The sequence below is a fragment of the Stenella coeruleoalba genome (assembly GCF_951394435.1).
Source record: "Stenella coeruleoalba genome assembly, chromosome: 3".
Taxonomy (NCBI): domain Eukaryota; kingdom Metazoa; phylum Chordata; class Mammalia; order Artiodactyla; family Delphinidae; genus Stenella; species Stenella coeruleoalba.
In genome coordinates this window covers 147,973,134-147,998,243 of record NC_137148.1, presented here as the reverse complement: position 1 = coordinate 147,998,243, position 25,110 = coordinate 147,973,134, and the positions used below count along the sequence as shown (strand labels likewise).

General features: G+C 41.5%; 1 protein-coding gene across 1 annotated transcript in view; it reads right to left on the bottom strand.

The window, feature by feature from the left end:
• Positions 1-1,918: 1,918 nt before the first annotated feature.
• The window catches only part of ATP6V0E1 (ATPase H+ transporting V0 subunit e1), a 36,919-nt gene continuing 13,727 nt past the window's right edge, over positions 1,919-25,110 (bottom strand). Inside the window, exons 3-4 of the mRNA XM_079917035.1 lie at positions 12,866-12,995; positions 1,919-4,354 (exon numbers count right to left, since the gene is read on the bottom strand). Coding sequence (XP_079773161.1) covers positions 12,902-12,995 — 94 coding nt within the window. The 3' untranslated portion in view covers positions 1,919-4,354; positions 12,866-12,901. The remainder of the gene's footprint in view (positions 4,355-12,865; positions 12,996-25,110) is intronic.

Here is a 25,110-nt window from a genome sequence, read left to right as displayed (position 1 = left end):
CCCTGCAAAACACCATTTTTCCCCTGATTATAAAATAACATGCTCTTTGTAGAAAATTTGTAAGTACACAAAGCTGTAAAAGACATAATCACAATCAACATTTTGGTCCATTTCCTATCAGGTTTTTTTCTGTGCATGTAAGTTTGAAATCCTGTGGGGTTTTTTTCCTTCTTAACATAATATCCTATTATCTTTTGTTATTAGAGAAACTTATTGTTTCTTCTTTTTGCTAAAGTATCACAGCTTCATTGGAGAAAATGCTGAAAAGGAAAAAGAAAATTAAAATCATTTGCAATTACCATCCAGAGGCCATGTTAATAGTTCTGCTGTTTGTCTTTTCAATCTCGTTTTCCAGGCATATATTTTGGGGAAAAAATTATTAAATGCACCAGGATATTCCTTTATTTGTATGCAGTATGGCTTATGTAAGAATCTCCTTTTGTTGAACATTAAGGTTGCTTTCCATCAATTCTGCTACAAAAAATATCCTTCACAACAGCATTTTACATTGTGCTTTTTTCCTTAGAAAATTATGGATTTTCTGCAATTAACTTCATACATTCAATTCTTGAGAGAAAACTGAAATAAAGGGACAGGGGAAAAAGTAATACACAATTTTCACTTCAGAGTCCATCTCCATTTTAAATACATTTGTTCTCCAAACAGAAGAGAGCTCTTGCATAGAGAGGTGGGGTGACGAAACCATTCTAAACTGCCAGATAGATATTTTTAAATGTAATTTAAATATAGTTGATAAAGGAGCAACTGACTTCAAATTTTTGGAAGATGAAATCCAGGGCCAAATCTTCCATGAGTCCGAGCAACAGTTTAAAATAATTTCTCAATTCTATATTTCCCTCCACATGGCAGAACACCTACCAGTGCTTAAAAAAAAATAAAAAACTGGCCAGAAGAAATAAACAAAAAGGTGCCACTTCTCAAGCAACACCAAAGGAAGATATAAAAAAAAATTGTTGGGTCAGTGATAAGGGTACAGACATCATATGTTTAAAGAAAACAACAAAAAGAATGTTAAAAGAAACCAATGACCCTTGAACTACATCTTCAAAAGCATGCCAGAAATACTCCCGTTCTGGTATACGAGCTGGTAGAGCCTGGAAGGGCAGGAAGGATGTGGTCTAGACACTTATGCTATGATTGTTTCTAGGAGATCCATCTCCCTGCTCAGAGATCAGGCCTGGATCCTGGTGTGTGCCTTTTATTTTTCTGTAACCCAAGTACAAATGACTAAACAAAAGGGAAACCATATGTTTAAAAAAAAAAAAAATCAGCTGGCTGCCTCTCTGGGGCCTATCTTCATAGAAAAGTACTGTCAGTGGGTCCTAGGGATTTTACCATTTCTTTGAAAAATACCCTTTGTGTATTATTATAATTTACAAATCACCTTCACCACCACATTTGGTAACAACCTCACATAGCAGAATGGTCAGGTATTATCCCCATTTTATAGATGAAAAAACCGAGGCTCAGATATTAAATGATTTTACCCAAGTCACATAACTAGCAAGTGATGGAATAACTGCAAAGCTAGGGCTTCTCCTAGTCTGATGATCATCTCCAGGCCACACCATGTTCACCGGGACTTTGGAGGAGAGACACACTTCCAGTATCCTTTTAAAGCGCTTGGATGGTGCTCCTTCCAATCTGGGCCCTGACGAGCACTAGAGCAAGGGCACTGTCAAAGGAAATAGGATTCACAGGCATCCATCTCAGATGCTGGGTCATTTTAACAAAATGGTTCAATTATTAGGGAGGAGGTGAGAAGAAAACATATATCTGAGTTTACCTGGCTGTTAGGAGCTTGCAATCAGTCTTTGGGCAGGGAGGGGCGGGAGGGTGGGGGGTGGCCTTTGATCTCCAATCTGGCTAGGAAATGAGCTCCTTTCTTCTTCACAGGCTTTATACTGAGGCCTCATTAGGAGTGAGTCCTAGTAGGGTTTGGAGAAAACCCTCTAGATTCAGGCCTGAGCTGCTGCCTTATTAGGGCCTTTTATCTCCCTAGAAAGTTTACTGAGCAGGATTTTCAAAACCTCCCTGGCACATCACCAGGCCCTTCAGTGCTCATGTCCCTGTGTCTCCCACTGCTGTTAGTGCAGCCAACACATACATCTTCCCTACCCGTCTGTAAGACCCACCAAATGGCAAGCAAGCCCAAGTGCAAAAAGCAATGTAATCCAGTTCACCCCCTAATGTCTTACAGCGAACAAGAAGTACGAAAATGGATCCGTACAAAGTGACAGACTAAGGCAGAACTCAGGGACCTGGATCAGCCAGGGTTGTGACCTCTGCCTTCAACCATGCCATTAAATCAGAAATGTGTCAAACCACGATCGTGAATGAGAAGGGCCCCCCAAGAGCTGCCCTCCATCACTGCTGCAAGCATGCCACAGCCGAGGTCTGCTGTGCTGAACCCATGTAGGCTCCCTATCAGCTCATGCCATGCTGAACTCGGGACAGGCAAAAGCAACACTCAAGGGAAGCACCACACTAGGGACGACATGAGGCTCAGCTTCAAACCCATGGTGGCCTGCTGGGAAGCAGTCCAGGGTGGGAGTTGGAACGGTTTCAGACTGACCGCCAGTGATGATGGGCAGTAGGGCCTGACTTGAAGAATCTGGGTACACAGCTGCACTCAAGTCACGCTCCCCCGACCGTGGTCAGGACTCAAAGACTGTGGCATCCTTTCATGTACCCACAGTAACCACCAGCATTGGTTTCTTAGATGACAAATAACGATTAAGGATCAAGTAAGTTGCTCCGATGAGAGACAGCTTGATCATCCACAAAGGCATAATTCTTCCCTCCCACCCAAGCCCCAGAGCTGGCTCCTGGCCAGTGGAACTCTGAGAGAGGCAGGGTACAAGGAAGAAGTGCTCTAGAGCAGAAATTAGAAAACACGGATCCTACTCCCCCATCTGCCTCTGACCAGCTATGTTAAACTGGGAAAGTAACTCTCCCTGTCTGGGCTGAGATTCCTCATCTATAAAATGATGGGGTTAGCATGTATCACTATGGTCCCTCAACATCAAATCTTCATTGTTTTCTGGATTCCATGAAATTAGCTGAAGAGGCCTGTTTGCTGGAAATGTAAAGTACAGAGCTGCCTCTCAGGAAAAACTTTAAGTTCAAAATGAAGGAAAAGAAAGAAATGAAAGCAGGAGAGTCATGTCAACTTGAAACTCTCTTTGGTCATAAGAATAGCAAAGCAATGAGTTCAGATAGTTTGGGAGGAATAGAAAAGTGCAAACTGCAAAACAGGAAACCCATTCTTGGCTGGCTGTCAAAGAGCCATGAGCTGGTGAAAATTTAGATCCATTTTCATTTTAAATTTCTTAAAACTAATAAAGTCCCCAAGTTAGTGAATTATTGAGATGCCTGCCACCGAAACACAGAATTATTGTTCCCGTCCCAGGCTTTTTAACCACTTGATTTTTCAGTCCTATTTCTGATAGTGAGGTGGTACAAGGAACCGCTGGTTCCCGCTTGTCCCTGTGGCTGGCACCGCCCCTCTACCTGCTTAGCATCATGACCACGTGTTTATGGACAATGGTCAAACGGGGCCTTGAATTATATACCTCCCCAAATAGCATTCCAGCTCTTGAATTTACAGGGACCCAATTTCCACATCTTTGATTCCTCCAGTGGCTACAACAAGCACTCAGGTGTTTACTGGATGATTAACAACAGTACTTACCAGACTCCTCAGGTATCTCAAACTACACAGCCAGGTTAATCCATCCAAGCTACGTTTGGACTACAAAATCATTTTTCAAAAAGGCATTATCCAGAGACAGAAGAGCTTACAGAAATGAGCTTAACAAACACCAAAACCAGATTTCCATAGAGAGCAGAAAAATAATTTATTCCAAAGGAGGGCAGAAATAAGAAATTCATCCCGAAAATATACTTTGGTATAATTCTGGTGGGACAGATTTTTCCCTCTGAACATGTTCTCCTACTGACTGCCCCACTGGAGTCTTACTGTCATGTAACAGTTTTTAAACACTTCACTGATTCTCACGTTGTGAGCAGGCAGGAGCCATCTTCAGATCCACAGTTTCCAAGGAGAGAGTAATGTTATTTCTCAAAAGAACAGCACTTTCTATCTCCAAACAGTACATAAACATTTTATAGAGGCAGCACAGTTTAGATTCAATAGGCACATCATTCATCAAAGTGTAAAAAAGGTGACAGGAAAAAATACTGCATTGTAGAATAAGATATTCAAATGTGGTGGGAACGTTTAAGGCAGCTGACAGCCAAATTGGGCGAGTCAAGGAAGGTGGTCTGGGTATGGAGGTGATTTTGCATCTAAAGGAGTTCTCTTCGTGACCTGCAAAACAAAACCGTTCCAGTAACTGGGCCTTTCCATCAACCTCAGGAGGGCAAAAGGGTAACACCAAGAAAGTCAACCAGGCCAATAATTTTAAATACACAGATGCCCCCTAAATGAAAGTGGGCTCAGTTAATGTGCAAGTTCGGGCAGGTTTTGCAGGGCTGTGACAATAAGTCCAGTTACCAAGGACAATGCTAAACTAAGGATCCCAAGTCCCGGTTTGACGGTATCATAGAAAGCAGGAAGAGTGGAGCTGACTAAGACCCGTTGCGCTGGGACCTGACAAGTTCCCTTGGGCTTCAAGAATCTGTATTTGCACTTCCACTCCCACAGGCGGGCAAGCTGGTCCCTGAGTCAGACTCCTAAAGAGCAGGCTCCTTGCTACTCGATGGCTCACCGTTCTTGCCACCCCAAGTGTAGGTGACAAATGAGAATTTCTTCTTCTAGAAGCTTAAAGCTGCAACACCACCTTTGCAGAGCTGGCAAACATTTAAAATAGGTATCTTCACACATCAGACTGCTAACAGTGGTCGCATAACTCCTTCTCGCAAAAGCTTACTGTACAACGTCTTGATAAATAAAGCCATATGTGCTACTTTTGAAGTTAAAGAGAAAAACTAAAGAGAAAATAAGTTAAATAGTGTCTTTAAGAGGTGATTTCCACACAAGCCTCGAGTTAGTGGATAAGAAAACAAGCTGGTTGTGGCCCACCATTTGCTAGGGTGTTGAGGGAGGGGCAGGCGGAGTGAGGGGCTAGTTAAGTGGGGATGAGGCACGGCTGCAGCGGGCAGGTCTGGAAGGCTGGAGGTCACAAAGCCCACAGCGAGACCACACGGGCCCTTGCGATTTCCCAAGCCAGTGGGCACGCACCCTGGAGAATCCCCAGTGCCGGGAGATTAAATGGCGGGTTTCCCAAGGCTCCGGGGCCAAGGTGCCCAGAAGCAGACATGAGACTGCTGGTAAATCTTACTGGAGCAAGCTGGGCAGGCCAGCCGCCCTCCATGGTGGAAAGCACCGGACTGCTGGGGACCCACTAGGGTAGGACAGTGCAAACAGTCAACTGAAGATGTAATTAGAGGACCATTTTTACCACGTACTAAGGAAAATAACCGTAGCAGGCTAGGTAGGGGCAATGACCAGAGCTACCGGTTTCTTCCATGGCTTCATGAAACCTTTCTATTAATCTCACGATCATTTTCTCTTCTCTTCCTTAGGCCAGCAGAACAGCCCTCTGCATAGACCTGAGTTCCAGGCAGATTATTAATTTACTTGAGAATATGTGAAGCAGTGAATCCAAATGTTTTGTGTGTGAAGTTCCTATGAAGAGCATACGGTCAGGAGACTTGCCTGGTGGCGCAGTGTGTTAAGAATCCACCTGCTAATGCAAGGGACACAGGTTTGAGCCCTGGTCCAGGAAGATCCCACAAGTCACGGAGCAACTAAGCCCGTGCGCCACAACTACTTAGCCTGCACTCTAGAGCCCGCACGCCACAACTACTGAAGCCTGCTCACTCTAGGGCCCGCATGCCGCAACTACTAAGCCCACCTGCTGCAACTGCTGAAGCCTGTGCACCTAGAGCCCACGCTCCACAACAAGAGAAGCTACCGCAATGAGAAGCCTGCAAACTGCATTGAAGAGTAGCCCCTGCTAGTCGCCACTAGAGAAAGCCTGCACGCAGCAACGAAGACCCAACGCAGCCAAACATTTTAAAAAAAGAGCATATGGTCAGACTTCCTCACTGTTTAGGCCTTTCTGGATGAATGAACAATCACAGAAGGGGAAAACAGGTCTTCACTTTTGAAAAACCACACCGAAAGAGGGAATAATTTTCCCTCAAGCTCAGTGATACCAGTTTAAGATTAACGTGAACGAGCATTATGCTCGAAGACTTGTGGTTTGATTCTGGAGTGAATTAAAGAACCACATATTCTAATCATCTCTCTGATATGAATAGCCATTCTGGGGTGGAGGTGGGGAACTCAACCAAAGAGTCCATGCTCTCATTTTGTAAAATAAAGGAATCACAAAGCTACTTTCAGATAAAACTGAGAATGAAAACAACATAAAAATATTAAGGCTAGGGCTTCACTGGTGGCGCAGTGGTTGAGAGTCTGCCTGCCGATGCAGGGGACAAGGGTTCGTGCCCCGGTCCGGGAGGATCCCGCATGCCGTGTAGCGGCTGGGCCCGGGAGCCATGGCCACTGAGCCTGCGCCTCCAGAGCCTGTGCTCCGCAACAGGAGAGGCCACGGCAGTGAGGGGCCTGCGTACCGCAGAAAAAAAAAAAAAAAAAAAACAAAGATAAAAATATTAAGGCTAGAATCAAGAAATCTGTTCAGGGAAGGATGATGAGTGAATATATATATATTTTTAAACAAAAAAGAAGAGGTCTCATTTTTATCTTTATTTTTTCGTTTCAGATAACTTCGCAAAATAATTCCTTCTTTACTCTCATGGTAAGGTATGTATTTATTGTAGGAGATTAACTACAAGAGGTATTTAAGCAACCTATAAAGGCCTGAGTGCTTCACAATTCAAGGCAAAAACAGCAGAGCTAAATACATTTAGGAGAGAAGAGATCTCTGGGAAGCCAAGTGGCCAGGAAAGGAAGTGCAAGGATTTGCAAGCTGGACACTCAAGAGAAAACATCAGAAAGAACTGAGAATGGGCGAGTGGAGACAAGAAACCAGAATGTTCGCTGAATAGTGTGTTTACTAACCGGCCTTCTACATTAATGACTGTGGTAGGGTAATGAGGCAGGAAAAGCTAAGTAAAGCTAATTAGGTCAAGAGCATGAAAATGGTATGGCTGGAACCAGTAGGTCACGGAGGAAAGTTGTGCAGAAAGCGGCGAAGGTGGTTGGAAGGCAAACTAGGCAGGCCTTGACCACCAAGTTAGAAAGTGGGACAGAATCTGCAGACTAGTCATTCTTATCTTTTGTGGCTCATGGGACCTTTGGTGACCCTGACAAGCTGTGCTGACAACACGTTACATACAGCATTCCAAGCGGCACGTACCCATTAAAATCAGGGACCTTGGGTTTAAGAAAAAGCCCTGCTGTAGCCCACGGAGAGCTACTCAAAGTTTCTGGGGCAAGCAGGATGTGTTTCAGGAAGTGCTATGTCAGGAAGATAAACAGGGTGGTGGTTTGTAGATACCTTGAGTGTAGAGGCAGGTAGAGGCAGGCAGACGTGATGAGGAGCCACTGCAGTAATTCAGAGCCGCAGTGACTGGGTCAGATAGTAGGGTCCCCGACAGAGGAACAGAGTAGACAGGCAGACACTAGTGACATAAGTGGCTCAACTGGATTCAAGGAAGAGGAGAAAGAAGCCATCGAATGGGTTCTAGGTGACAGGGAAAACTGTGACAGGCTTTTTAACCATAAAACACCTTGCACTGTTTTAACTTTTCACAAGTATGGCTTAGTTCCAACCTCTCAACAGATCACAAACCCCTTCAGAGTCCACAGCCTCCTCTGAAATCCCCACTCAGTACTATGTACCTCGTGACACTCAAATATTTTTGGAATGCATAGAAAAACAGCTTCCTCAGGGCAGAGGCCTAATTACCAATAGTCTATTCCTCTCCGCTCCAGACTTTGTAATAAAATAGAATGCCTGCCCTTTTAGGACTGCGGTAAACCATACAGGCTTATCTAAACATATCACCATGATGCGGTTAACCAACTAACTTACAGAACACTGGTCTGAAGCCATTCCAAGGAGATTCCCTACAAGCATCACACCCCCAAAGCTGCAGGAAAATGGGACATCGGAAAACCAGCAAACTTGATGTGATAGTTCCATAAGCATCTCAGGAATCGAGGCTCTAGAGGCAGCCAAGGTTGGCAGGGGGCAGAGATGGCGTGAACATAGTTCTTTGAAGTATTGGGTAAGATTTCCAGCCAATAAACATAATGTGCTATAACTCAGCCTATCAACATATGAAAGAAAATCATGGCAATTAAAGTGTTTAGAGTAGCAAAGGACCGGCTTGCTGTTTAACCGTGTTGTTCAGGATCAATTCAATTTCATCTGTATAGAATTATTGTTTGAAAGCTTTCATGACTGCTCCTCATTTTTCTCTGCTGAATACCATGCCTGGCTTACATCTCCTACTTTCCAAATCTGGCCTCTTAAAGAATCACATACAGAATTGAACACTTTTCCTTACCAGCTGAGGACAGGCCTAAATCTGGTTTCTGCACTCCTTTATCATCCCACAGTTGTGTAAAAGTTCAAAGTTCTAAAGGGAATTTAGCTCATTCTTTGAATTTTACCACCAAGAAAAGTGAAGTTCTGTCTTAAGAGTTCTGTTTATGGGCTTCCCTGGTGGTGCAGTGGTTAAGAATCCACCTGCCAATGCAGGGGACATGGGTTCGAGCCCTGGTCCGGGAAGATCCCACATGCCGCGGAGCAACTAAGCCCATGTGCCACAACTACTGAGCCTGCGCTCTAGAGCCCGCAAGCCACAACTACTGAAGCCCGCACGCCTAGAGCCCGTGCTCCGCAACAAGAGAAGCCACTGCAATGAGAAGCCCGTGCACCACAATGAAGAGTAGCCCCCACTCGCCACAACTAGAGAAAAGCCCACACACAGCAACGAAGACCCTACACAGCCAAAAATAAATAAATAAATAATTTTTTTTTTTTTTAAAAAGAGAGTTCTGTTTGCTCCAATGTTAGGATTAGATCAGATTAGATCTCTTGATGTGATAACTCCATAGGACTAGAGGTACAGTACTACCACAATCATTGCCTCAAACATGGAATCAATGTGACATGATGTTCATAACTAGGGCTGCCTGGCTGTGCTCTATTTCCTGCCATTCTGCTTTTAAAGGAACAACCGTTAACATAAGGGTTTCAAGCAGTCCTAGTTTGTGCTGTGGACCAGAGTGCAAACATTAGGAATTCATCATTCAGGTTACAGACACATGAAACTGAAAAGAATGGGCAAATGACACCAGATCCACACACACAGTGTTATTCACTGTGGGCCCCATTTACTTATGGTGAGAGATGGAAATGAGGCTCAGAGAAGGTAAGTGAAAGGCAATGCTAGAATGAAGATCTCACTCTGAGAGGCCTGAGGTTCTCAGCTTTAAACCCCAATCAATACCACCACCTAACATTCACTATAGTTAAGAGGAAGGACATAAAACAGAACTTGATGGGGAAAAAGGGGGGGCGGGGAGGTTTTATATATATATATAAATCAGATTTTTTTAAAAAAATCTATATAAAAGGGAATCAAAACCCCTTTAGGCAGACAGAACTCTAAGGGAAAAAAATGGCTGCCTACCTATCAGGCTGGCAAAAATCCAGGCTGTGAGGAAATAGAAATTCACATACATTGTTGGTAGAAATGCAAAAATGGTACAATCCCTATAGAAGGGCATGTAGTAATACCTGGAAAAAGTATTTATACCTTTAACACAGAGATTCTATTTTCAAGGACTCTAATCTAAAGAAAACTGGTAAAAATACAAAGTGTCATACGCACAGGATGGCACTGTGGCTTTATCAATAATAACAAAAGACTGGAAATAATGCAAAAGGATATCAATGGCTATAAAAAGAATTAAGGAAGATCTCTATACACTGATAGGATATATTGTTCAGTGAAAAAGAGCAAGGTACAGAATAGCATATGTAATATGATATTTCTTCTGTAACAGCTGTGTGTGTCAGGGAAGGATGGATACACACACACACACACACACACACACACACACACACACTATGTATTTGCTTATCTCTGCACAATGAAACACTGGAAGGATATAGACTTCTATGAATATAGCTTACTTAAAATTTTGACTCTGGAAATGTTTTACATATTCCAAAAAATGTAGCCAAAAAAAAGAAAAAATTACTATAAATTGAACACAAAATAAATCATCTTAACCTAACTGTATAACAAATTGATAACCACCAGAGGAAATAATTTCAAATAACCACAGAAAACAGCATGTTGTTCTTTATTTGTTCTAAGAACAAATAAAGCAGCAAAGAAATCCTAAACTGCATTCAATAACCTTATAGTTAGTAGTTACATTGGGGTAATTTTGAAACTATTTTATATATATTATATGATAATCAAATTAAGTAATTAAGTTACTGCCTTTAGGAGCCAAGATTTTCAGCATATGTGAATGATATTCAAGTATAAAATTGAAGAAGTCAAATAAAAATCCTGTAATGTTAAATCTGAATTAGAAATACTGACATGAACCCGTGATTTTTTTTTTCTTTTTAAAAATCCATACTTCCTGGCTTTGTCCACTGTAAAGGCTTAGAAGCAACAACACCCCAACAGAAATGAATGCACCTAGCAATCAGATCATGGTTTATAAATACCACTTCCACTGAAAGAAAAACAGGGCCAACTGGGCTTGAGGACTGACTAGTGAAACAGGGAATCCTTTCAGTGGGAAAGTTATTAGAGGAACAGCTGATTCCAAGTCAAGAAACATACAAGAGAGGTCTGGGACACCTTGATGTTGCCAGAAAGAAAATTATCAAAGACTAATATCAAAGGGACATAGAAGCCAGTCTAGACAGGTGCCCACAGGGCCAAAGAAAGAAAAAGTGAACTTTATAAAAAGGATAATAAACATTTAATTGATTAAAATTGAAAAGGAAAGAAAAGAAAACCTCATTGAATACCCCAGAAGTAACTTGGGCACCAAGTTACTCACTTTGAAAACTAAAAGAGGGACTTCCCTGGTGGCACAGTAGTTAAAAGTCCGCCTGCCAATGCAGGGGACACGGGTTCAAGTCCTGGTCTGGGAAGATCCCACATGCCGCGGAGCAACTAAGCCCGTGCGCCACAACTACTGAAGTTCACATGCTCTAGGGCCCATGCTCTGCAACAAGAGAAGACACCGCAACGAGAAGCCCGCACACCGCAACGAAGAGTAGCCCCTGCTCGCCGCAACTAGAGAAAGCCCACATGTAGCAACAAAGATCCAACACAGCCAAAATAAATAAAGTAAAAAGAAAGAGGCTTCCCTGGTGGCGCAGTGGTTGAGAGTCTGCCTGCTTATGCAGGGGACACGGGTTCGTGCCCCGGTCAGGGAAGATCCCACATGCCGTGGAGCGGCTGGGCCCGTGAGCCATGGCCGCTGAGCCTGCGCTCCGCAACGGGAGAGGCCACAACAGTGAGAGGGCCGCGTACCACAAAAAAAAAAAAAAAAAAGAAAAAAAGAAAATTAAAAGAAAAAAATGAAGTGTGTATCCCACCTTTCTTATATGATCTACATTTCAAGGTTAGTAAATAACTCTAGTTGATAAGGAAAAGTTCATTTTTAAAAACATTTTTATTTATTTATTTATGGCTGTGTTGGGTCTTCGTTGCTACGTGCAGGCTTTCTCTAGTTGTGGCAAGCAGGGGCTTCTCTTCATTGTGGTGTGCGGGTTTCTCACTGTGATGGCTTCTCTTGTTGCAGAGCACGGGCTCTAGGCACGTGGGCTTCAGTAGTTGCGGCACACGGGCTCAGTAGTTGTGGCACGCAGGCTCTAGAGCACAGGTTCAGTAGTTGTGGTGCAAGGGCTTAGCTGCTCTGTGGCATGTGGGATCTTCCCGGACCAGGGATGGAACCCATGTCCCTTGCATTGGCAGGAGGATTCTTAACCACTGCACCACCAGGGAAGTCCAGGAAAAGTTCATTTTTTTATAGAAATATTTCACCTAATCAAATATGGAAGTAATAACAAAAACTAGAAAATCACCATTTTTGCAATTTCTACTGCAATGCTTCATTCAGGCTAAGATCAGCAATGGATACAATCACTGGATAAAGGGTGATAGAGACCTTTACACCTGGAGGGGCCAGAACCCACTGATCACCTTGGCATCTCTAACGACCAGACAGCCAGACATCACGTCTCTCCTGATATAAGGCACTATGAAGTTCACAGAACCACTTAAGTACCCTTGCCAAAAAAGCTGAACCTGAATCTAGTCAAACATTTAGCGCTAACCTCCAGTTAACATAATAATGGAGACTGAAGAACAAATGAAATGACAGGCTTTCTTTCTGACTCTTGGCCAGTGAATAAATCATTCCACTACACCACTCCTTACTTCCCTGATCCTCAGAAGCAAATGAAACTTGCAATTTTGAGACCAATTTTCAAAAAGCATCTGTCTCTCTCTGTCCAAAGCATTCACAGATGCCCTTCATCTAAAATCTGTCAGCCACTTAAAGCTGCTAAATCTCAAAATACCAAGTACACACAGTCACATTCCTGATCTGTGCCTGAAAGACCACATGCAAACATAATTTATTTAACTGGCTGGGTAAGAATACAATTTAAAAGAATCTTACGGATAAATCCTTTGCTAAAAGTGAATGGCCTAAGTTCCAAATCTATTTCTGCAATTCAGATTGTGTTTGCTTTCAGCAGTCTGCCCTTGCCAAGTGTTAAAATGAGGAAAAGTCCAGGCAAACTCTAGCTGACCGATTGACAACATTGATGTGAAAGGTCAAGGGCATAGTCACCTCAATGACTGAGCACTGGCGAGCAGGTCTTCTTACTCAAGGCCAATGATGCTTGAGGTACCAGATGGTTTCATTTTTCAACTGCGGTCCAAAGAGAGGGTTGAGTTGGGCCAGAATTGCAATCAGCCAACTAAAAAAATAATGGGGGAGGAAGGACAACAGAAAGTGGTGAAATCATGTTGGAACGGGACCATTTTAAATTAGGATGAGAAAAGTGCTTTAGTAGAATTAAAAATCTATTGTTCAGACCAAACCTTCAACACACTTAAAGTTCATAAAGCACACTGTGCTAATGGAAGCATGTCTTGTAAGAAAAGCCTGCACAGAACAAACCCTCCCTTCATCTGATACATTATTGACAAAGCAGTGAGGCTTCATCATAGTATGTCTCTGTCTTTTCTCTCATTTCCTTAATTCCCTTTCCAAGTAGTCAAGATTTCCTGAATTCATATGATATCGTCACCTCAGAGTGTTTTTGCCTAATCTCAGTTTACCATCGTCACAACTTCTGGGCTCAGGAAAAATCAGTTTACTTTGCTTTACCCATTCTCCAAATGCTAAGACCCACAACCAAAATGACACATCCAGTTTTACTGGTAGAGCCAAGGTTAAATTTCAGCCCACTGTCTCCCAATTAGACTATATCACTTGAGCACCCCTTCTCTCATCACCATCACCACTAAAACGTGTTACATATCTTTTGGGCAGTAGTGGAGCTGAACCAAATGGGCATCTAACTCCCCCTGCTTACTTCAGATCTAAGTAACAAGGTATTCCTCTGTATCACAGACCGATTATGGAGGAAGTATGATGGTGTTACATATTTACCTCAGGGTCGGAAGTGCAAAACAGTACATAGCCAAAACTGTCTTTAAAGTTTTCTTCTACTGCTCACAAAGTTCTGAATAAATGGTTTTGTATCTGATATGGGAATTCATATACTCAGTGAAGTTTGAGAATCATTGAACAAAGACCAAAGCAAAGAACAAAAAGAAAGACAGTAAAAGATTTGCAAATCATATATCTGATAAGGGGCTAATATCCAAAATATATAAAGAACTCGTACGGCTCCACAGAAAGACAGCAAATAAACAGCTGGCTATTCAAACCATTCCACGTTTTACTTCATTAAACCAATATTTAATGAGCACCTGCTAGGCTCCAGGCCCCAGCAATACAAAGGAGAAAATGAAATGCTACTGCCCTCACAAAGCTTACGGAATGTAATGTCAGGAAGGAAATAAAGTGAGGCGAAGGAATAGAGAATGATGGAGGTAGTACTCCTTTGATGGGGTGGTCAGGAAGGCCTTTCGAAGAAGTTACCGCTTCAGGCGAGCACAGAATGAAGCAGAGCACACAGTGCCTTTAATTCCTATTCAAAATACATGAGTTTTTATTTAAATTAGAAATTAGAATTGCTCTCGTCTGGGGGGAGGAGGTCTGGTAAACAGGCCCAGACTCCATCCACTACTGATCTTGGAGGATGGATTTTAGCATCATAATCTGATACCGCTGTCCTCTCTGCATGGGATACAGAGAACTGCTTTCTAAGGGAAAGCAGCTATCCTGCCTCAGCTATCCTGTAGTCTCCTTCTACAATTTTAGGACTTTAAATTCCCCTAGAAGAGGGGAACTAGCCAAACGCAACCATTATCTGGCTGGATCTCTTTTCTTCCATTTGCTGTAATATTTAGAACTCTTCCAATAAAAGAATCAAAAAGCTGATTCTGATCACCAATGATCAGACTGCTGGAGAATCTAGCAGCGACAGCAGCTTCACCTACAGAAACAATGTACCCGCCCCTCCCCACCCCAGCCCAACAGAAGGTGGTTCTGTGACAGGAAACGTGACACCTGAGGACATCCAGCCAAGACAGTTACCTCAAGCTGACTCACTTTATAAACAAAAAATTCAGATGAGACTCTCTGATCTGTCCTTAGAACTACAATATTTGACGCAAACAAAATACCCATACTTGTAGTTGAGGTTTAACATCTACCTGAAAAAAAGAAAGAGGAGGGGAGCACAGGCAGACACATTGAAGAGCTGTGACTGCAGTGAACAGTAATGGTGCAGAGCTGAGAGTCATGGAAAATTCCACACAGACCCAGGACTTTCCCGATCCCAGCAGGCAATGGAAGCAGACAGTACAAACAGTCGTCCGTCCTTTCAGGACAGACTGAAATACTGGCCAGTGCTTAGAAATGCTAAATAAAAAATACGTTAGAGCCTCGCCTCTGTCTCCTCTCGTTACCAAAAATGTTTAATACTGAATAAAAACACCATCTCCCAGTACTTTGTACGATGTGGCATAGCGATGCTTCTGAATTCTGACTTCACATTACAATCACCCAGGGAGCTTTAAAAAAAAAAAAATGATGGTAGACTTCACAAATGATCTCTCTTTTAATTCTCCCACAACATGGTTAAGGAAATTGAGGCAGAGAGAGGTGAAATGATTCGCCTGTGGTCACAACACTAATTAGGTGGTAGCAGCTCCTGAACCCAAAATCAGGTCAGACTAATGTTCTTACAAAAGTTACGTTCTGTACAAAAGTTACCTTCTGAAATATTTTAACTGACAACAGTTCAGAAAGCATCAATCAGTTTAGCTAAATCTAAACTGTCTGGGAGTTAAGGAAACAAAGAATCCATCTGCTAACTATAGATGAAGTCCATCATGAACCTTTGGTACCTGAGGTAAAGAAGAAATATCCAGAAGCAAGAACGAAGTCCACTCTGCTTGCTCAGATCAGTATTCGGAAACTTTTTTGAATTTAATTTTACGTACTATTTTTAATGTTTCAAATCAAGTGAAACATCTTACTTAAAACAACAACAACAAACCGAAGCTCAAGAAAATTCCTTGGGAAACAGCCCAGGTCAGTTCATTTGAAATGTCCTGGAGGAAATTCCCCCCTCTAACCAGATGAGCTCTTTGTCTGCCCTTCTGATTACTGCCTGACTTCAGATTTTTCTTTAAAGCTGAAAAACAGTGGGGAGAACTGGAAGGAGAAAAAAAAAAAATCCACTCTGAATTGATGGAAGTGGGTGGAGAAAGAGATCATATTCCAATGAATCTATTATTTCACATGTCCAAAAAAACAGAACTAAATGTACTCTTCATATTTGCCCAAACTGTTCCACATGTCTCCACAACCTGAAGTCCAGCCTAATAACTAACCTGAGCTTATTCAAACTACCGAGGCAGCTATGGCACGGTAACATCTTTCAGAGAACTGAAGAGCTGGAATGCACCAGAGGTCAAGTTCACGGTCCTCATTTTAACAGCAAAGAAACTATGTCCTAGGGAGCTTAATACTCCCACAGCGAATCAGGGATAGAGCTGGAAAGGGAACCCAGGACTTCTGAGTCCCTGATACCAGGCTGCTTCCATGGGGTATTAAGGATGAAACAGATCAGGCAGCCTAGGAGTTCCTCTTTTATTCCACAATCATTTACCAATGCCATGCTCCATCGTCAGGCCCTAAGGATGCTCAGAGGAATCTGCTGAGGGGCCAGCCCCCCGACCCTGCCCCCAGAAGCTCATGAGCTTGTGAGAGACAAACCAAGGGTGGGGGCAGAGTATGCTCTGGAAGAGAGAGGCAGAGGATACTTCATCTACAAACACTCCTGGCCACTTATCTTGAGCTCAGCTCTTGGTTATTAGAATTCTTCAAGCATAAAATACGTCCTCCCCACAGAAAAGGCTATATACCGAGCTCTCTCAAATCCTACTTTGTTCTTTTGTTCCACATTCAGATATGAGAACAGGGAACAGAGGCATGGTTACTTCCCAGTGATGCACAGGTCAAGCGGATAACCGCTCAGCTTCCCTGCTGGAATAGGGAAGTCCGGCGAGAACTTCTCTTCTGATCTGCTGTCCCTCCAGCGAGGGCCATGATAGGAGTAACCTCTATCACCTCCTTAAGAAACAGCAGAGAAGTGACTTGCCCTGTCTCTACCGAGATGACCTCTGTCAAATATCCTTATCCCAATCCAATGACGCAAATTCTTTCAAGGGCAGCAGTGTTATTATACACTATTAGAAAATATGGGATTCAGTATTAGACAGGGTTGGATTTTAATTTTAACTACATCAAATATTAGTGGAGTGACTCCAAGCAAGTGAGCTTACAAACCCGAGCCTCAGTTTCCCCTTTTGTAAAATGAAGATAATAATCCCTGCCTCAAGATACTAAGAATTAAAGGAGGGACCTCCCTGGTGGTCCAGCGGTTAAGACTCCGCACTCCCAATGCAGGGGGCCCGGGTTCGATCCCTGGTCAGGGAACTAGATCCTGCATGCTGCAACTAAGATCCCATATGCGGCAACGAAGATCCCACGTGCCACAACTAAGAGCTGGCACAGCCAAATAAATAAGTAAATATAAAAAAAAAAAAAAAAGGGCTTCCCTGGTGGCACAGTGGTTAAGAATCCGCCTGCCAATGCAGGGGACACGGGTTTGAGTCCTGGTCCAATTAGATCCCACATGCCGCGGAGCAACTAAGCCTGTGCACCACAACTACTAAGCCTGTGTGCCACAACTACTGAAGCCTGTGCACCTGGAGCCCATGCTCTGCAACAAGAGAAGCCACCACAATGAGAAGCCCATGCACCGCAACAAAGAGTAGCCCCACTCGCCACAACTAGAGAAAGCCCAGGCACAGCAACAAAGACCCAACGCAGCCAAAAATAAATAAATAAATTTATATTTAAAAAAAAGAATTAAAGGAATAATATATGAAATTGCTCCGTGTAGTAGCTGACAAACAGGTGTTCAATAAATACTACTTATTCCTTCTCTTTCTCTGTGATACAGCTAAAAATGCATTCAAGCCACAGAATGAAATACAACCTATTTTACTTTACAAAGGAGTTTCTCATGCTGCACTGAGTCATGCTCATCTCCACCTCCTCTCCCGCCCCCACCTGCTCTGCAGTAGGCAGAATTCTAAGATGTTGCTCAAAATTCCCATCCCCTTGCGTACACACCCTGTATAAACAGGGGATGGTGGATATGTAGGGACAGTCACTGCCGTGATTAGATTATAAGATACAGCTGGCTTGACAGAGAAAGACAAATACTGTATATCACTTACATGTGGAATTTAAAAAATAAAACAAACTAGTGAATATAACAAAACAGAAACAGACTCACAGATATAGAGAACAAACTAGTGGTTACCAATGGGGAGAGGAAGGGAGGAGGGGCAATATAAGGGTAGGGAATTAAGAGATACAAACTATTATGTATAAAATTAGCTACAAGGATGTATTGTACAACACAGGGAATATAGCCAATATTTTATAATAACTATAAATGGAATATAACCTTTAAACATTGTGAATCACCATGTTGTACACCTGAAACTTACATAATATTATTAACTATACCTCAAAAAAAAAAAAGATGCAGCTGGCTTTAAGGGAAATTTCCATCAACAGATGTATGGATAAAGAAGATGTGTGCGTGCGCATGTGCGCGCGCACGCACACACACACACACTCTGGAATATTACTCTGCCATAAAAAGGAATGAAATAATGCCATTTGCAGCAATATGGATGGACCTAGAGATTACTATACGAAGTAAGTCAGACGGAGAAAGACAAATATCATATGATATCACTCATATGTAGAATCTAAAAAAAATGATACAAAGGAACTTACTTATAAAACAGAAACAGACTCACAGACATAGAAAACAAACTTATGGTTACCATAGGGAGAAGGGGAGGGATAAATTAGGAGCCTGAGATTAACAGATACACACTACTATATACAAAATAGATAACCAGCAAGGACCTACTGTACAGTACAGGAAACTATATTCAATATCCTGTAATAACCTATAATGGAAAAAAATCTGAAAAAGTATATATATGTGTGTGTATATATATGTATATGTATATGTATAACTGAATCTCTTTGCTGTATACCTGAAACACTGTAAAGCAACTATACTTCAATTAAAAAAAAAAAAAAGAAAGAGAATTTACCCCAAGTGAGCATGACCTAATCAGGTGAGCTCCTAAAAGGGACAGGGCTCTTCCTGATGAAGGCCATTTGGAGTACATGTATCACTTATTAATTCATTGCCATGCACCCTTTAATATGTGCTCTGTAATAAAAAACTGCAATGCACCATCTTGCAATGCACCCTTTAATATGTGCTCTGTAATAAAAAACTGAATCCCTTTTTCTCCTTTAAAGTGAGCACGATGTTAAGCTTTCTCAGTAGAGGTAGCTGGAGGGACACAGCATGGGCTAGAAGTTGGGGGAGTGGGTATGAGGACATTTGGTGGAATCTGCACAGGCTGTGGCCCAGAACACGGTTGCTCTTTGATCTAGAGACTTGGCCTGGAAATAACCTTTCTGCAGCCCTCCCGACATGAAAACCAGAGCCCCTACCTGGCCTACATGCTTTGAAGTCCTCCTGATCACAGTGGCACAAGAATTCCCACTACCCGGCCACTGATCTCTCCAGCCTGCTCTGCTACCTGCACTTAGAGCGTGGCCAACTGCTTGCCCAGCAACTCCAGACCAACTCCAGACCAACTCCAGCCTGGCCAAACTAATGAACTTCTCTGCTATCTGGTGGGCTGAACTATACCTTCTCCAACAAGGTCTGAATTCTTTCCAAGTTTGTCCTTGCTTGGGTACTCTCCCTGAGCCCTAGGCTACCATATGGAGTTTCCTTCTATCTTATAGTTACTCTTCTGCCATAGTGAATAATTACGTTAAACTTCCTGTGTTTAACCTATTGTGTGGTTGCTACCTCCTTATTGGACCCAGACTGCTACAGGATGAGGAGGATTTGACACAAAGGAAGATTCTCTCTTGCTAGCTTTGAAGATGGAGGAGCTACATGGCAAGGAATGTGAGTGTCATTTAGGAGCTGAGAGTAGCCCCCAACTAATACCCAAGCCAAGGAAATGGGACCTCAGTCCTACAACCACAAGGAACTTAATTCTGCCATAGCCATGGGAGTTTGGAAGAGGACCCCAAGCTCCAGATGAGAAGGCATAAACTTACTTTCCATTAACCTGATGCCAACTGTATCTCTTCTATGGCCCTTGCACTACTACAATACAAAAATAGGAATATGCCCTATTTTTGCCAGCTCTAAAGTTGAATCATCTTTTCCTTTCTTTTCTCCATACTTCCTATACTAGGCCTTCCAGTTCAAATTCTCTTATCTGCCAAATTATAAATGAAGAGATTATATGGTCAGAGTAAGAAAAATAAACCTTTTAATATAGTAGATAATAGATATAGTAGATAATATAGTAGATAATAATATCTACAGGTACCTAGATTTCCTTTCCACTATCAACAATCAAGACATCCAAATATTTTACATGAATCCATGAGAGAAATGTAAGCAAGTCTCAGAGCAAAAAACTAAGTGAAGGCAAGTACCCAGAGAGGAAAATAAAGTGACTACAGGTTGTGTTCCATACTTTGAGAGCATAACTAAACCAGGTTAACTTCAGCTTTTATTTTCAGACATCGAAGGGCATGAAAAACGGTAGACAAAGCCCAGCGCCCATTGAAGGTAGAAAGTCTAATGGAAGTTTCACCCACACACCGCAAAAAAGCTAAGACCCCAAAGGGTTCTGTCTCAAGATAAGGAAAAATCAAACGACCCCCTTAAGTGGAATGCTAGGAAAATCAACTGTCTCAAATACAAACACCAAGAAGGAAGGAGAAAAACACTGCCATTGAGAACTGGTCTTCATGAAGGTTTGCCAACTACATGGTTTTAAAAAAGAACATACCAAGAATTTTACTTAATTTAATGCCACACTCATGATGGCCTTAGGCACCTGGCAGAAGCAATGTAAATACTTTCTGGAAGAGCCCACCCTCATACCAGGCCCCCAAGAAGTCATACATATAAAACTATAGGGAAAACAGAGAATTCCCTGGTGGTCCAGTGGTTAGGACTCTGCACTTTCATTGCCGAGGGCCCAGGTTCAATCCCTGGTAAGGGAACTAAGATCCTGCAAGCCGTGTGGCACAGTCAAAAGAAAAAAACCAAAAACACACTACAGGGAAAATGGACAGATGGCAGTCAAATATAACTAAATGCATACGGAAACAAGACACCATGAGTGAGAGACAGAAAAGAGCAGACACAAACTTGAAGAGACTTCAGATAATGGAATGATCAGATATGCACTAAAAATAAACTGTCTACTATGTTTTAAGAAATAAGATACACTTAAAACACATGCAGGGAGAAAGAAAGAAGGAGGAAAGGGAGGGAGAGGGGGAAGGAGGGGATAGGGAGGGAGGGAAAACAAAATTATAAAAGCAGCAAAAAGAACTTCTATAGAAATGAAAAATATAATACCTGAAAATAAAAAAAGTCAACAGGTAAAGTTCTGGTTCTGGTAGTAGCAGAGTGGCTTATATCAGACTCATTCTATAGATAGTAATTATAAACTCTGAACAAAATATGAAAAACAACTAACTGATGGTACTAAAGAGTGCCCAAAGCAGGTAGAGACTAGAAGGGATTCAATCCTTGAAAGAAGGAAGTTAGTTTTATACAGCATTTCCCCTGAGGACACTGTCCAGTCCGTGTGAAGCTCTAGCAAAACCCTGCAGTCTTATTGGCTTGAGGTATCAACAGATGAAGTTCAGAGCTGCCAGCAGTTAGAAATTAAGAGGGGAAACCACAAAAAAAGATGTGTCACAAAGGGGAGCCCCAAAACCTGTGTATAAGTTCCCTTAACTCCTTGGCTCATCCTTGAACCATGAATGCAAATGCCAAGGACTGGTGGAAAACACCCAGAAGGCCGAAAAAACAGAGCAGAGATTTCCACTGCTGCGTACAACAGCGGAAGAGAACTGGAGTCTGAAGTTAGAGGGGCTTGGTAAACACCTCAGACTTTCCACTGAAACCTCAGAAGGGCCACATCTTAATGGAGAACTCACTCTAAGGGCAAAAACTGAAATAGATCTGCCCAACAAAGTGTAAAACCAACCCTCCACAGGTTTAAGGTGATCAATTAATAATTTAACCGTTTGTTAGAAAAAATTTAACGTTTTTCGGAGGAACAAAGTAGAATCCAGAATGTCTGTCATCTACAATATCTAGCATTTAGTAAAAAACACACATGCAAAAACCCCAAGAAATGTAATCAACAATCAAGGACAAAGGAATCCACAGAAGCTGAGTCCAAAATGACACAGATGATCAGTTAAAAGGTACTGTCTCTAAAGTAGGTGTGGCCTGCAAATGGCTGTGTACTAGAGGGCAAGGAGCTGGAGTTCTATCTGAGGAAAATCAAGGCCCAGAAAAGCAAAGAAATCCTCCTCCTTCTTATGTTAGCTCACATAATAAAGGTGTTTATTGATCTAAAACAAACTCAAAACAAAACAGCATTATAAGTATGGTTAAGGACTTAAAAGAAAAATTGGCTATAAAGAATGAACAGATTGGGAATCTCAGAAAATAAGTTAAAACTTTAAAAAAGAACCAAATGGAAATTCTAGAACTAAAAAGTATAATATATGAACTGAAAAATATTTGGATGGATTTACCAGAGGATTGGAGATGACAGAAATAGTGAACCTGATGAGAAAAACAGAACCTATCCAATCTGAAGAAACAGGGAAAAAATATTGGAAAAAAAAAATCAAACAGTCTAATATAGGTGGAACTGTAGTCTCAGAAGGAGAATGAATAGAGCAAAAAGAAAAAAAAGTAGACTATAGGCTGAAATTTTCTCAAATTTGGTGGAAAACATTAACTTAAAGATCCAATAGCTCAGCAAACCCAATCAGAATAAATTCAAAGAAAACCACACCTATGCACATCACAGTGAAACTATGCTGAAAAGCAAAGATAAAGCGAAAATCTTGATAACATCCAGAGGACAAAGAATGCATAAAGAACAATTATTCAAATTACAGCCAGTCCTCAACAGAAACAATGGAGACCAGAAGATAATGGAAGAGCACCTTTAAAGTTGTCTCAAAGAAAGGAAGAAAAAAAAATCTTGTCAGCCCAGAAAAAAATCCTTCAAAAATGAAAGTGAAATAAAGACATTTTCAGATAAACAAAACTGAGGGAATTTGTAGTCAGACCTATCCTGTAACAAATACTAAAGGACGTTCTTCAGGCTGGAAATCCAATCTACAAAAGGAAATGACAAACTTAAAAAATGATAAATATGTAGGCAAATACAAAAGACTTTTTTCTCTTAATTCCTTTATAAGACATATGATTCTTTAAAAATTGTAACACTGTAGTAAGGGTTTTACAACATATAAAGATGTAAAATATATGATAATAGCACAAGGATGGGGAGTAAATGGAATCACATTGTTGCAAGATTGTTACACTTTACCTGAAATGGTTCAATATTAACTCTAAATAGATTGTGAAAAGTTAAGAATGCATGTTGTAATCTCTAGAGCAACACTAAAAAAGAAAAATACAAAAAATAAAGGAAAAAAAAGAAAAATACAAAAGTATAGCTAAATGCCATTGGAGGAATTAAAACAGAATACTCAAAATATTCAATTAACCTAAAGAAAGGCATAAAAGGACAGAGGAACAAAAAAGAGTTGAGACAAACAGAAAACAATTAACAAAATAGTGAACCCAAACCTAGCTATATCAATAGTTACATTAATTGTATAAGGAATATCCATTTGGCAAAAGGCAAAGACAGTCAGAATGGATAAAAAAGTACAAACAAGCCACCTACTGTCTTCGAAAAGGCACATTCTAAATATAAAGACATAGATACAATGAGCATAGGAAAGGTGGTATGGTTATCGATCAAAGTAAAAACTGAGTTAAGGAGTATTACCAAGGATAAAGATTGATATCTTATTAATATAATGACAGAAATGTCAATTCATCAAGAAGACACGACAATCATATATATGCATGCTCCTAATAACAGAGCTTCAAAACATATGAAGCAAAAAAAGGATCTTTCTTTTAAGAAGAGAAATAGAAAAATCCACAATCATAGCTGGTGATTTTAACACCCTCTCTCAGTAATTAATAAAAGCAGACCAAGAAAAATCAGTAAGGACAAAGAAGATTCGAACTACCTTGACCTGATGTTTACAGAACACTCTACCCAACAACTGGAGGATATACATTCTTTTCAAGTGCACATGGAATGGTTATCAAGATAAGACCACATGCTGAGCCATAAAATATATCCCAATTTCAAAAGACTGAAATCTTACATAATATACCTTCTGATAAGATATCTAGAAAGGTGCCAAATACGTGGAAATTAAACACCACAATTCTGAAAATGAAAATACAGCATCATCAAAATTTGTAGGGTCTAGGTAAAGTGATGTTTAAAGGGAATGTTACGGTATTAAACACTTACATTTAAAAAGAAGGAGGGATGGACTTCCCTGGTGGCGCAGTGGTTAAGAATCTGCCTGCCAATGCAGGGGACATGGGTTCAATCCCTGTTCTGGGAAGATCCCACATGACATGGAGCAACTAAGCCCGTGTGCCACAACTACTGAGCATGCACTCTAGAGCCCGCAAGCCACAACTACTGGGCCCACACGCCACAATTACTGAAGACTGCATGCTCTAGGGCCCATGTGCCGCAACTACTGAGCCCACGTGCTGCAACTACTGAAGCCCGTGTGCCTAGAGCTTGTGCTCCGCAACAAGAGAAGCTACCGCACCGCAACGAAGAGTAGCCCCCGCTTGCCACAACTAGAGAGAAAAGCCCACACACAGCAACGAAGACCCAACGCAGCCAAGAAATTAAATTAATTAAATTTAAAAAAATAAAAATAAAATAAAAATAATAAAAAGAAGGAGGGACTTCCTTAGTGGCACAGTGGTTAAGACTCCGTGCTCCCAATGTAGGGTGCCCGGGTTCGATCCCTGGTCAGGGGACTAGATCCCACATGCATGCCACAACTAAGAGTTCACATGCCACAACTAAGAGTTACCATGACACAACTAAGGAGCCCACGAGCTGCAACTAAGGAGCCTGCCTGCCACAACTAAGACCAGGCACAACGAAATAAATGAATTTAAAAAAAAGGGAAGTTTAAATCAATGCTCTTAGTTTCCACTTTAACAGCCTAGAAAAAAAGAGCAAATTAAACCCAAAGTAAGGAGAAGGAAACAAAGAAAAGAGAACTGAAATAAATGAAGAGATATACCATGTTCATTATCAGAAGACTCAATATTGTTTGCTCTCTCCAAACTTATCTACAGATTCAACACA